Source organism: Salmo salar, chromosome 07 (assembly GCF_965601325.2).
Source record: "Salmo salar chromosome 07, fSalSal1, whole genome shotgun sequence".
Taxonomy (NCBI): Eukaryota; Metazoa; Chordata; class Actinopteri; order Salmoniformes; family Salmonidae; genus Salmo; species Salmo salar.
In genome coordinates, this window is record NC_138297.1 from 55,683,325 (window position 1) to 55,696,874 (window position 13,550).

The window sequence follows — 13,550 nt, forward strand, 5'->3', positions numbered from 1 at the left end:
TCTGCTAGACAAATAATAAGGTACTGCATGAGAGTTTATTGTATTATAGCTGCATTACATAAGATAAAAATGTATTTATTCAAGTGAATTTTAAAAGCTAACATACAATGTTTATTCTGCATCAAAAAGTTCCATTGTGGGAAGTTTTAGACATTTCAAAACATCTTCAGCACCTCTAATGACTTGAGTTCTAAACCAAAGATAGATATTACATAAAATGTCAAGAAATATACAGCTGTTGGATAGCTTTTAGGGAAATATAGGTATAGAAGGACAACTAATACTGGTACCTTGAAGATATAAAGCAAGCGACTTAATAAATCCACTGACATATAACAAAACAAAAATCTACATTAAGTCAACACATTCAAACAACCCAACAAAATTACTGAATACTATGCAAGGGCTAACATACAAAACATTTTCCAACGAATGTTAACACAAAATAAAACATGCATTATATTTATCTCCAAAAGGTCAAAGGTCAGAATCCATCAGGATTAGTGATGCCATAACCATATCAATGAATCAGCCCCCCCCAAAAAAATGTTTTATATATTAATTAAGTCTACTAATTTAGCTCAAGTGATTTAAACATGTCTTCGACATGTTGGAAAGCAACAATTAAAACAAGTCTCTTGTTTTCATTCAAGATGACGTTTCCCGTGCCCTAACCAGTTTAATGGCGAGTTATCACAAGCCGACATAAGTTAAAAAACAACTTTTTATATTTCTATTCATATGGTGGCACGTCAATGAATAGGCTAATAGCATGAATAATATAGCATTTTGTGTTCTGGATTTGTCAACGTGTAACAAACAGTTATAGATCAACTTTATTTAACCTACGCTCTGCACAGCATAAAGCATATGAGATGTGATGTTATAAAAATGGGCGACATGATTCTAAATATATAGGCCTTTCCCTTTTGTCATAAAGTCTATGAAATGTGTATAAATGTTCTTTGTAACAGTAGCACTTCATGAACGTTCTACCCTTTTCCGATGACACCCTCCAAAATAACAACAGGAGAATGGACGTCGAGCACTCCCTTCCATGGGAACGCAGACTCACAACGTACCCGAATCTAACTAAAAAGGACCTTGGGAAAGATTCCTCACACAAAACACGAGGGTCCGTTTTTAGGTATGAATCTACACAAAATCTAACAGATCAGGTCAGGTGTCACAACGCGGATGTCGCAATACACGACAGTGGGAGGTGGATTAGTCAAAACTTGGACGTGCACCACAATCGCTCGTTGTCATTTTCCTGACGCACCTCTAATACACGTATCCCGACGTTCTAGGCAAAACGTAGATGTGATACTACTTCATCTAAAGCCTAAGGGAAGGAGGGTTAGGGATAAGGGAGCGATTGCAGCCTCAAGGAATCAGAACGACCACTGGGGGGGAGGATTTAGCTAGCTGCTAAGTCTTTCCATTCTTTGCCCCTTTTTCAAATAAGGTGTTGTCAGCTCCAGCTTTGTATTGCTCCTGGCTCGGTAGGTAGGTTGGCGGTCCTAGTTGGAGTTCACAGGGTTCTGTATGCTGGGGTCCTGAGGTGCGGTGGCTGCCGGTGGAGGCGCCGCATTACTGAAGAGCAGGGTCTTGAGGATCATCATGTAGAAGGGGCTGTAGACCTGCTTGTTGAAGTTGACCAGGCTTACGAAGGTGACCGCCATGGAGGTGAGCTCCGGTTGGATCAGGGCCAGGCCTCCGGGCGTCGGGGGCGGATTCACGTGAGAGTTTGGCGTGGCGAGGAGCACCCGGAAGTACTGCTGGACCCTTCCCTCTGGAGAAGAGGCACAGAACAAACAGAGTGATCAGAAAAACAGGCATGAGAAAATTGTGAGCTATTCAAGCAATTCAATAAACTGGAGCAACATTTCACACAATGTACAATTACACAGTCCATTCGGAAAGTATTCAGACCCCTTCTTCCACATTTTGTTACGTTACAGCCTCATTCTAAAATTGATAACATTTTATATTAAATCCTCATCGATCTACACACATACCCCATAATGACTGAGCGAAAAAAAACTGGTTTAGAAATTTGCAAATGTATTAAAAATAAAACAGAAATACCTGATTTGAATAAGTATTCAGACCCTTTGCTATGAAACTTGAAATTGAGCACAGGTGCATCCTGTTTCCATTGATCGTCCTTGAGATGTTTCTATAACTTGGAGTTCACCTGTGGTAAATTCAACTGATTTGGAGAGGCACGCATCTGTCGATATAAAGGTCCCACAGTTGACAGTGCACGTCAGAGCAAAAACCAAGCCATGAGGTCAAAGGAATTGACTGTAGAGCTCTGAGACAGGATTGTGTCGAGGTACAGATCTGGGGAAGGGTACCAAAACATTTATGCAGCATTGAAGGTCCCCAAGAACACAGTGGCCTCCATCATTCTTAAATGGGAGAAGTTTGGAACAACCAAGACTCTTCCTAGAGCTGGCTGCCCCAGCCAAATTGAGCAATCGGGGGAGAAGGGCCTTGGTCAGGGAGGTGACCAAGAACCCGATGGTCACTCGGACAGAGCTCCTCTGTGGAGATGGGAGAACCTTCCAGAAGGACAACCTTCTGTAGCACTCCACCAATCAGGCCTTTATGTTAGAGTGGACAGACGGAAGCCACTCCTCAGTAAAAGGCACATAACAGCCCGCTTGGAGTTTGCCAAATGGCACCTAAAGACTTTCAGACCATGAGAAACAAGATTCTCTGGTCTGATGAAACCAAGTTTGAACTCTTTGGCCTGAATGCCAAGCGTCACGTCAGGAGGAAACCTGGCACCATCCCTATGGTGAAGCATGGTGGTGGCAGCATCATGCTGTGGGGATGTTTTTCAGCAGCAGGGACTGTGAGACTAGTCAGGATGAGGCAAAGATGAACGGCGCAAAGTACAGAGAGATTCTTGATGAAAACCTGCTCCAGAACGCTCAGGACCTCAGACTGGGGTGAAGTCTCTGAATGTCCTTGAGTGGCCCAGCCAGAGCCCGGACTTGAGCCTAAACAAACCTCTCTAGAGACCTGAAAATAGCGGTGCAGCGACGCTTCCCATCCAGCCTGACAGAGCTCATGAGGATATGCAGAGAAGAATGGGATAAACTCCCCAAATACAGGTGTGCCAAGCTTGTAGCGTCATACCCAAGAAGACTCAAGGCTGTAATCGTTGACAAAGGTGCTTCAACAGAGTACTGAGTAAAGGGTCTGAATACTTATGTAAATGTGATATTTTCGTTTTTTTATTTGTTAAATTTACAAAATAAAATATATAATAATATAATTATGGTGTATAGTGTGTAGATTGATGAGCAAAAAAACAACATTTTAATCAATTTTAGAATAAGGCTGTAACTTAACAAAATGTGGAAAAAGTCAAGGGGTCTGAATACTTTCCGAATGCAATGTAGCTTGGCTGAGAACATTGCATTAAATATATACAATTAAATTGTTAGTGAGCCATGTCAGGCCCTCAGGTGTCGTTTTTCTTACCCACAAGACTGCGGATAGGGTTGTTTTCCTGGGTGATGCTGGTGATCTGGCCCTTGAGTGTGACCTGGAGTTCTGGGGGCAAGGCTGGGTAGTTCCTCTCAGTCAGGGACTTGTTGAGCTCACAGCAGATCTGACCACTGATGTTCCCCAGAGCCTCTGACAGGTTAAAGTCCCTGCAGAGTGGAGGAAGTTGTCAGTCTCAATTTTCACATTGAAATGTATGTATATATATGTGTGTGTGTGTGTGTTATGTAGAACCTACGGGCTGTGCATGCCCTCCAGGAGCACGCTGGTCATCCTCTTGAGGCGTTCGGCCAGTGCGGGCAGCCCCGAGATGGGCCCTCCGATGGCGCTGTAGACAATGAGCAGCACGGAGGCCATGGCCTTTAGCAGCTGGAGCCTGCGCTGGAGCTCCCGCAGACGCACCTCGTCTGTCATCAGGGTCTGAGTGGGTTAAACACACACACACGAGAGAGAGACTCAAATGGCCTTCACACATAGGGACGAATCATCAACTTATGCCACATTTTTACTTAGTCTTCCATTGACATCAATGCATGACTAAATGAACATTTGACATTAGTGGAAGTTAGGATTCACCCCATGGAGACTAGATTTTAGACAATGGTAATTTAATAGACTTGTGGTTGTAAGTTGGTTGAGAGAGATGGTACCTTCTTTCAGACACTTGTATTCATATGGAATTCACACACATTTCAGACACACAAACAAACCCTCTAGGTAATAGTCTATATGCAAATAAACACCACAAATTCATTAAACCAAGAAGTATAATACACAGAAACCAACACCTGTCAACATCCTCATCACCTCTATTTACACACACACATTTCCCCTGTGAACATTCAGCAACACCCTCGTAACTTGACAAACACACTGTATGTCACCTTTTCTTAATAACAAAAGACAAGTAATCCAATGGCAATCATGATATGTCTTGAATAAGCAAATAATTATTTTGAAACTGTCTGTGTACTAAGACACACACACACACACACACACACACACACACACACACACACACACACACACACACACACACACACACACACCTCAGGCAGTGGGCTCTTGTGGTAGTCCCAGGTGAGGATGCGGATGAATCCACTGTTGAAAACCAGGAGGGGACTTGGCAGGGCTTTCCCCGCCTTTCCATGGCCGTTGGGCTGCTCCACGGTTGGCATGGAGAAAAGCACTTCCTCCAGAGAGGACTTGATCCACTCAGTGGTATGGTCCAATGCACCTGAGGAAGTTAGGACAGTCATTTGTATGGCATTTAATAGTGATTGACATCTTTCATTTAATGATGTAGAGAAATCACACCCACGCTTCACATGCTGTACATACCACAAATCAAACATCCCCTAATACCATAAAGCAGTACAGGCACCTAATTTAGGTTCCAGGAGCACACCACGTTCAAAAATGAATGAATACTATACTGACCTTTAGGCACTCAACGGTCAAATGTATTTGTAAAGGAACAGGAAAATGATCCAAACGCCAGTCCATTGCCAATAAAATGTTCCTCATAAACAAAGGTTAATAACAACGCAGACTCACTGGGAGTCTTCTCCACGATGCTCTGGAACTTGGCCCTCTCGTACTCCACTGACTGCCTCTGCAGATCGGGCCGCAGGCTCTGGATGGTAAAGTTCACCATGTCCATTTTCATCAGGTCCAGCACCCGGAAGATCTCCCTGCTCAATGTAATAACACTCTCAAAACGGATGCTTTGGATTTGGCTCCAGAAGTAATACCTAGTGACTTGCCATCATCAAACCCATGCCTCAACATCTGTACTTCTAGCTTTGGAGATCTAAAAGGGTCAATTGAATTTAACCAAAAGTGGACTTCAATTAAGTTGTAGAAACATCTCAAGGATGATCAATGGAAAGAGAATACATCTGAGCTCAAATTCGATTCTCATAGCAAAGGTTCTGAATACTTACATAAATAAGGTATTTTGTTATATTTCTATTTTCAAATTTTGCAAAAACGTCTAAAAACCTGCTTTCGCTTTGTCATTGTGGTATTGTGTGTCGATTGATTACCTTGTTTTGAATCCATTTTAGAATAAGGATGTAAATTAACTAAATGTGGAAAAAGTCAAGGGGTCTGAACACTTTCCAAATGCACGGTAGCTTTAGAGAGCTAAAAGGATCAAATGGGTGCCAGCCATATATGGGGATGGCTACAATTATCCAAATAAAGGGTTGGTAACAAAACTTTGCCCAAACATACTTGAACATTGACACAACGTTGTCGGGGCTCTCGCAGAGCTTCTTGACCTCATCGTCGCGGACGGGGGCGCACAGCTTGCCCATGATGGTGACGATGTAAGAGGCCAGGCCCTGTATGTCCACCGCTTCCTTGTCCGCCTGCTGGCGAATCAGATCCATGTCCAGCACCTCCAGGATCTGAGTCCGCAGCCGATTGGCTCCCGGGCTCAGGAACGACAGCAGGATCTGTTCATAGTAAATGGTTTCAAAAAATGAAGGAAAGAAACAATATATAGCTAGAAGATATCAATGTTCAAAGCTATTAGCCCATTTTAAATACATCCGTCTTGCGTACATTCACAATACATACACAATTGGACAGGTGAAAGAATGGATTCCACTACATAACTGTTGCTTATCCACTTGTGTCAGATCAGTGATTACTGCTCAGGGAGTTAGAAATTATATGTTTTCAAGTCTTTCAACAGGGTCATCTTCCTGAAAAGATAAGTTTTCCAACCATGGATTCATCAAGTTTGATAGAGGGGAAAAGGGCCAAAGCTCACCTCTCGGATCTCCTCCAGCAGTTTGATGGCGTGCTCATACTCTGGTGGGTCATCATTCAGCTCAGACTCCAGGCTATCCCAGAACGCCTTGTGAACTATGTCTTTGACTTGCTTCTCCAAACTGAAAAGGAGAATTGAATATCATCAGTTGTCAATTGGCATTTGAGTAGCCCAAGTGATGGCCATGTTCACTGGGCGTCCATTTTGAGCTGGTAGGTACCTGTTCTGAGGTAGGTGGGGCTGCTCCACATGGAAGTCACGGTTGACGATGATCTCGTGGGCCAGGGTCAGGTTGGACAGGTCCCGGGCAGAAGACATGACATCATCCAGTGTTATAGTTTTGGGCGGGCTAGCTGTAAATAGGGGGCATAAAAATAAAAATAACAAAAACAAAGTGTTGAGAGTAGCCATTTTGGCGTTTGAAAGCTCAACCAAAGTGGGGAGAGGGCACACAGTGTTGCATTCTGATTCTCTATACTACTCCAAAAGTGATGACAACACCAATCCAATGCTTTTAAATCAATGATGGGAAGTGTGCAAGTGCACACTTTCTGGAAAAGGGTAGGAAATGGAAATGCAATTTTTAGGGTGACATTTTGACAAGCCTAAGAAGCAGTCCTACTAGACAGGGAGGAAGGAGATCTACTCACAGGAGGGCGAGCTGTGCTTGCTGCTGGAGCAGTCACTGGTGAAGCTTTGGCGGGAGCAGTCAGACGTGTCGCTGACAGACGTGATGCTGTTACAGCGGTCCGACGACGACTCGGCGTCGCTGCTGGCGTCCTCGCTGCCAGTGGTGGACATGGAGGTGGGCCGCTCATCAGTCCCAGGCATGGCGGGCTAGCGCTGCAGGCAGGCACAGCAGTCATGCATGCATGTATAAATGTAGCATTATTTAAGCCTACATGAGTACTGTAACATGTGGTTTGAATGCACTGGAATGTACCCACAAGTTTCCCTTACAGAAAAATAAGGGGTTTCTAAGTCTTGTGTAGTGGGGGTCAGGCAGTTGTAGCCAGAGCCTTGAGTTTACATTCATTATCTAGCTATGTAGCCTATAAAAGGCTCTGGGCTGGCCATGAGCTAGCTAAACCTAGCTTAACCTCCCTTTCCAAAGTCTGAGGTCTCCCAATAAAAACAATTGCACTACCTTACTGAAGACACTACTCCAATCTTTCAACTAACTCTTTTTGGTTTGGTGTGTTACCATTACCATTTGTGTGTGTGTGTGTTCCTGTTGCTAGGAGAGGCAAACACCACAGGACAGTATAACAGCAGTTAGGCAACAGTGGCCATGGAAACAGGAGGAGGGCCATCCACTTGTGCCCCAGTTAAGATAAAAGGATCAACACACACAGTTTCCAAAATGATTCAGACATTAGTTGACTTTAAAGATGTTGCTGATAAAAAAATAAAAAATTAAAGAGGGATATTATCATCGTAGTTCAGCCTACTTCCGCAATAACAAAACAAAGGGACAGTGTTATGAATGGGATCACATGTGTCTCCAGGGTAACATGACAACAGTGGGATTCTCAGCCAACCATCCACAGATCCAGTTACACTTCACTGCTTAGATGAACATGGTAATCCTTCTTGTGTACCGCACATCGGTCCAAGCAACATAAAGGCACACTTCCAGCCATCCCGTCATTGAGATCAAGTAAACAACTTGGCCTACACTTTTCAGAACAATAAGTGTTGTTGAGGCAAAGCACTTGAATTTAGGCCAATAGTTTTAAAATGGACCTTAAAAATTCCAATACACTATGTCGAACTACTAGGCCAACGTGCCATATACAGAAGACACAGTCCAGAGATAGCTAGGTGGTGCTTCCTTCTTATGGAGGAAGGCTGTAACTTTATAGTCTATGCCTGTGTGTAGTCTCAGTCATGACCTTCATCGTCATTCTCCTGTCAGACATGGCAAGGTCATAACCCATATCTCAACGGTCACAAGAGAAAGGGAACGTCTGAAGTTGTTAGATACAGTGCATCCGGAAAGCATTCAGACCCCTTCACTTTTTCCACATTACAGACTTATTCTAAAATGTACTAAATCGTTTTTCCCCCCCTCAATCTACACCCAATACCCCATAATGACAAAGCAAAATCAAGTTGTAGAAACACCTCAAGGATGATCAATGGAAACAGGATGCACCGGATCTTAATTTCAAATCTCATAGCAAAGTGTCTGAATACTTATGTAAATAGTGTTTTGAATTTTTTTTTATATTTGCAAAAATATTTTTTTTTCACTGTTTTCTCTTTGTCATTATGGGGTATTGTGTGTAGATTGAGGGAAAAAAATATTTATTCAATTTTAGAACAAGGCTGTAACGTAACAAAATGTGGAAAAAGTCAAGGGGTCTGACTACTTTCCGAATGCACTGTATTTTCTTGCTAGATCAGCCCATGTCTATTGTGATGCCTGAAGTGATGTGCCCAGTCCTACCAATGAAGGATAAATAGGCAGGTGATTCAGAGAGAATTCCTAAAGCAAATGCAAGTCAAAGCATTTAAAAATGACTGCATCCAATTAGCTTGCTTAGACACAAAGGCATTGATAAGGCAACCCTTCACAAGGATCTACACTGACCTTATTACATATTTTTTTCTCCCAAGGAGCATGTGTGCGCCTAAATAGAAAAATGTTGGCGCACACAAAGACATTTAGGAGCACAATTAAAAATAGTTGAGGTAATAAAGCTAGAATCCTTTATATTTCTAGGCACACTGGTGCTCCTAAATTTAAATTCTAGGTGGCACAGCAACATATTTAGGCGCATGTGTAAGTAAAATGGTTGCACTGTAGAGCCCTGACCCAGGAGGAAAAGGAACGTTACATAGGGTTACAGAGCAGGGATTGAGATGAAGGTCTGAAAGGCATTCGCCCATTGGCCAAGTCAGGAGTATTTTGAATGCCCGAAGATTATGATCAAGTATGATCATTTTAAGCTATTTTCCCCTAGACAGGAACCAGAGAAACTAGAAAGACCAGACAACTGAAATTCTTAGCATTTTTGTTGTTAACAGTAAAAAAAAAAAAAATATCACATGCCCATTGGGGCAACCACAGAGCAGACTCAACTTGCACGGCTGCTCAGGTCACTTGCCCTGGGAAATAGGGTAACCCTTAATGTCGATCCCTGCAGAGCAACTGACACTTCATCACCACTTGACACTGCACAGTGGCTAGAAATAGCCTAGGATATGTCTATTACTGTAGTTAGGCGAGTTAGTTCGATATGATCACATTACAATCACAAAGCGTCCCGTATCCACATGAAGACAGAATAGCTACCCATGTGTGTGCACGGACTATATCAGTGAACAACAGTGGAGAAAATAGCTTTCCATGGCAACGCTGTCATTGGTTGATTCCCCATCGCTTTGTCTAAACAGACTGTTACCATGGTTACGCCATGGATTAGCAGTCATCCGAAGTTACCCTAAAAAAAGAAGTAGTAGGCTCTACAAGCCAGGATGTTGAATAAAATGATATTTACACTTACTTTACTAGTTGTACATGCTGTTAATCCTTTAAGAGGTAGGAGGTGGAGATAGGGTATCCACAGGAAAAGGTTGTTTACCCAACTTTTTGCGGTGTCGGTAGTTTCTGTAACTTGTATTTTCAATCGTTTCAGGCATTGCACGTGATGCATAATATGTCCATTTACTCTTATCAATAGTTAGCTTTGAAACATTTTTTTAAAGTTACCTTGCCTGAGAGAGATTCGCATGGTTATCAAAATATCATGCCAGGGTAAGCCTACACGAGACACAGACCTTATATGACATCATTCTAAAATCCACAGGAGGCTGCTGAGGGGTGGATGACTCATAATAAATGGCTGGAACAGATCGAATGGAATCAAACGCATGGAAAACATGTTTGATGTAGTTGATACTATTCCACTCCCAGCCATTACCACGAGCCTGTCCTCCCAAATTAAGGTGCCACCAACCTCCTGTGCTAAAATCCCAGATGGAAAATGTTATGGTGAAAAAACTATTGGAACCATTTCTAGGTTTTATGACTCATACTGTGGTACTCAATTGCATCAGTATTTAATTTTTTAATATACAACCATATACAGATCATTGTACTAAAAGTTGGGCAAAGAACACTTCCCTGCGAATACTTTGTCTCAGATCACCTCTTACATAAGGACAAAAATCAGCAGACAACTGGTGAAGTACAGTACCAGTCAAAGCTTTGGACACACCTACTCATTCCAGGGTTTCTTTATTTTTACTATTTTCTACATTGTATAATAATAGCGAAGACATCACAACTATGAAATAACATATATGGAATCATGTAGTAAACCCCCAAAAAAGTTAAACAATTTAATTTTTAATTTTTCAAAGTAGCCACCCTTTGCACACTCTTGGCATTCTCTCAAACAGCTTCATGAGGTAGTCACCTGGAATGCATTTCAATTAACAGGTGTGCCTTGTTAAAAGTTAATTTGTGGAATTTCTTTCCTTCTTAATGTGTTTGAGCCAATCAGTTGTGTTGTGACAAGGTAGGGGTGGTGTACAGAAGATAGGGCTATTTGGTAAAAGACCAAGTCCATTTTATGGCAAGAACAGCTCAAATAAGCAAAGAAAAATGACAGTCCATCATTACTATTAAGACATGAAGGTCAGTCAATGGGGAAAATGTCAAGAACTTTGAAAGTTTCTTCATGTGCAGTCGCAAAAACCATCAAGCACTATGATGAAACTGGCTCTCATGAGGATTGCCACAAGAAAGGAAGGCCCAGAGTTACCTCTACTGCAGAGGATAAGTTCATTAGAGTTACCAGCCTCAAATTGCAGCCCAAATAAATGCTTCAGAGTTCAAGTAACAGACACATCTCAACATCAACTGTTCAGAGGAGACTGTGTGAATCAGGCCTTCATGGTTGAATTGCTGCAACAAAAAAACACTACTAAAGTACACCAATAATAACAGACTTGTTTGGGCCAAGAAACACGAGCAATGGATATTAGACCGGTGGAAATCTGTCCTTTGGTCTGATGAGTCCAAATTTGAGATTTTTGGACCCAACCGCTGTGTCTTTGTGAGACGCAGAGTAGGTGAACGGATCTCCGCATGTGTGGTTCCCCACGTGAAGCATGGAGGAGAAGACGTGATGGTGTGGGGGTGCTTTGCTGGTGACACTGTCAGTGATTTAATTCAAGACAAACTTAACCAGCATGGCTACCACAGCGTTCTGCAGCAATAGGCCATCCCATCTGGTTTGCGCTTAGTGGGACTATCATTTGTTTTTCAACAGGACAATGACCCAACACCCCTCCAGGCTGTGTAAGGGCTATTTGACCAAGAAGGAAAAGTGATGGAGTGCTGCATCAGATGACTTGGCCTCCACAATCACCTGACCTCAACCTAATTGAGATGGTTTGGGATGAGTTGGACCGCAGAGTGAAGGAAAAGCAACCAACAAGTGCTCTGCATATGTGGGAACTCCTTCAAGACTGTTGGAAAAGCATTCCAGGTGAAGCTGGTTGAGAGAATGCCAAAAGTGTGCAAAGCTGTCATCAAGGCAAAGGGTGGCTACTTTGAAGAATCTAAAATACAACATGTTTTTATTTGTTTAACACTTTTGGTTACTACATGAGTCCATGTGTTATTTCATAGTTTGTCTTCACTATTAAAAATAAATAAAACCCCTTGAATGAGTAGGTGTGTCCAAACTTTTGACTGGTACTGTGCATTCAAATTAAATATATTCAAAAGTCTGACTTTTGATGGGAATGTTCACAAAAAGTGAGCCTGCATGTTAGAGACGAGTCCTTCACTCTCGGATTCGTAGAAGCTATCCGTCGCTCAGCCCTACAAGGCTGGTTACAGCACAGGGCAACCTCAGTTAAGCTGCAAGCCACTGTACGAGCTGCATGCACAAAACAATATATCCACACACGCGTCACTGATAAGTACACGTGATCCTGCAGCACCAAAACAAGAGAGCTGGACAAGAAGAGAAGAGATCTGCCTGTGCCAAAAGAAACGCAAGACAATAACTATGTCGCTGAAAGGGTTTTAATTGATTGCAAAGCATGTTGACCCTCGCACCTAGTTACACAGGAAGAATTGTACTGAAGCTAACTCCAATTAAAAATGTCGCTACAAGCAATAGTTGTTATTGTTACGGATGAAGTCACAAGCGCGATCGTGCAAGCGTAGCAGGCTAACGACGGTAGATTAATCTGACCAGGAGCTAAATGGCTTTTTAACAACTAGAAGATGTACATTGTTATTCATTTGTTTGTAAACAAGAATGCTAACGCTAAACCACCAATTTCGAATGGGTTCAAGTTTGTAACTAACGTTACGATTACATACATCCAGCTCAATCACACCAACAAGGATAAACATGACCCAAACAATAAATTGGTAACGAGCAACATCATAGTATAGGTGACTGTTGACAAGCTCAAAGGGTTTCGCTATCTGGCTAAGTTCCCAATTAGCATGTGCTAATGCTAACAAACATATACGTCGAAATATAGCTATGTTTTACCTTTTCACGTCTCCGCTGTGGGAGACTAGGTTATACACCAAAAGAGTAGTTTGTAAAGGAGGTTGAGTCTAGTTAGCAGACGGCACTTTAGTATTTTTAAAGGTCCAAGACCACAGCTGGCTTGCTGTTCGATTTGGGCTAAACCGTTCAGTAGCGGTGGGGGGTACTTTGTTGGGCAACGTTAATACAAACCTAAACCGTATATACAAACAGCAATTTATGTATAGATAGCTATCATTATATAACGAATACATGTTTCATTCATCTCAATATATGGTATTATCCCCGGATATAGCTCACTGAAAGAAAATATCCCCTTCGATATATGACACGTCCATCGTTAACAGTACAAGTACCTCCCTTTCCTTCTCGATGAATGGTAGGCTCTGCTTCACATGGGACTTCTTTGTTTACGGATGTGACGTTGTGAAAGATTAAATACATTTTTACAAAACATTCAACAATACATGATGCCACATACATTGTTTTTTATATTTAGTATCCAGTACATGACATCTCGAACGTGTTATCTGAGATCCTTGGGGCGTCCTTACCCCCAAAACCCTAACCAAAGATTTATAACTAACCCCTAAGCATTTTACATTACAACTTCAATAGGGGAGGGGTTTGGGACGTCCCAGGGTGTGGAAAACCTTGTGGAAAATTCCTCTCACAAATTGACTTGTCACCTCCCCTTTTCAAGGATACTCAAA

The 13,550-nt window shown here is 42.3% G+C and overlaps 1 protein-coding gene across 2 annotated transcripts; it reads right to left on the reverse strand.

Moving 5' to 3' along the window:
- Nucleotides 1-16: 16 nt before the first annotated feature.
- Nucleotides 17-13,276, reverse strand: LOC106609586 (T-complex protein 11-like protein 2). Of its 2 annotated transcripts, none has more exons than XM_014208543.3 (10): nucleotides 13,194-13,276; nucleotides 6,958-7,150; nucleotides 6,528-6,660; nucleotides 6,308-6,428; nucleotides 5,764-5,987; nucleotides 5,083-5,219; nucleotides 4,575-4,762; nucleotides 3,764-3,945; nucleotides 3,502-3,674; nucleotides 17-1,795 (listed from the first exon to the last, which is right to left on the reverse strand). In XM_014208543.3, the coding sequence occupies exons 2-10, from the start codon at nucleotides 7,136-7,138 to the stop codon at nucleotides 1,524-1,526; spliced, it is 1,611 nt and encodes a 536-aa protein (XP_014064018.1). In that variant the 5' UTR covers nucleotides 7,139-7,150; nucleotides 13,194-13,276; the 3' UTR covers nucleotides 17-1,523. The 2 variants fall into 2 exon arrangements, with proteins under 2 accessions (XP_014064018.1, XP_014064017.1); XM_014208542.3 differs by lacking the exon at nucleotides 13,194-13,276 and adding an exon at nucleotides 12,838-13,171.
- Between the last annotated feature and the right edge of the window lie 274 nt (nucleotides 13,277-13,550).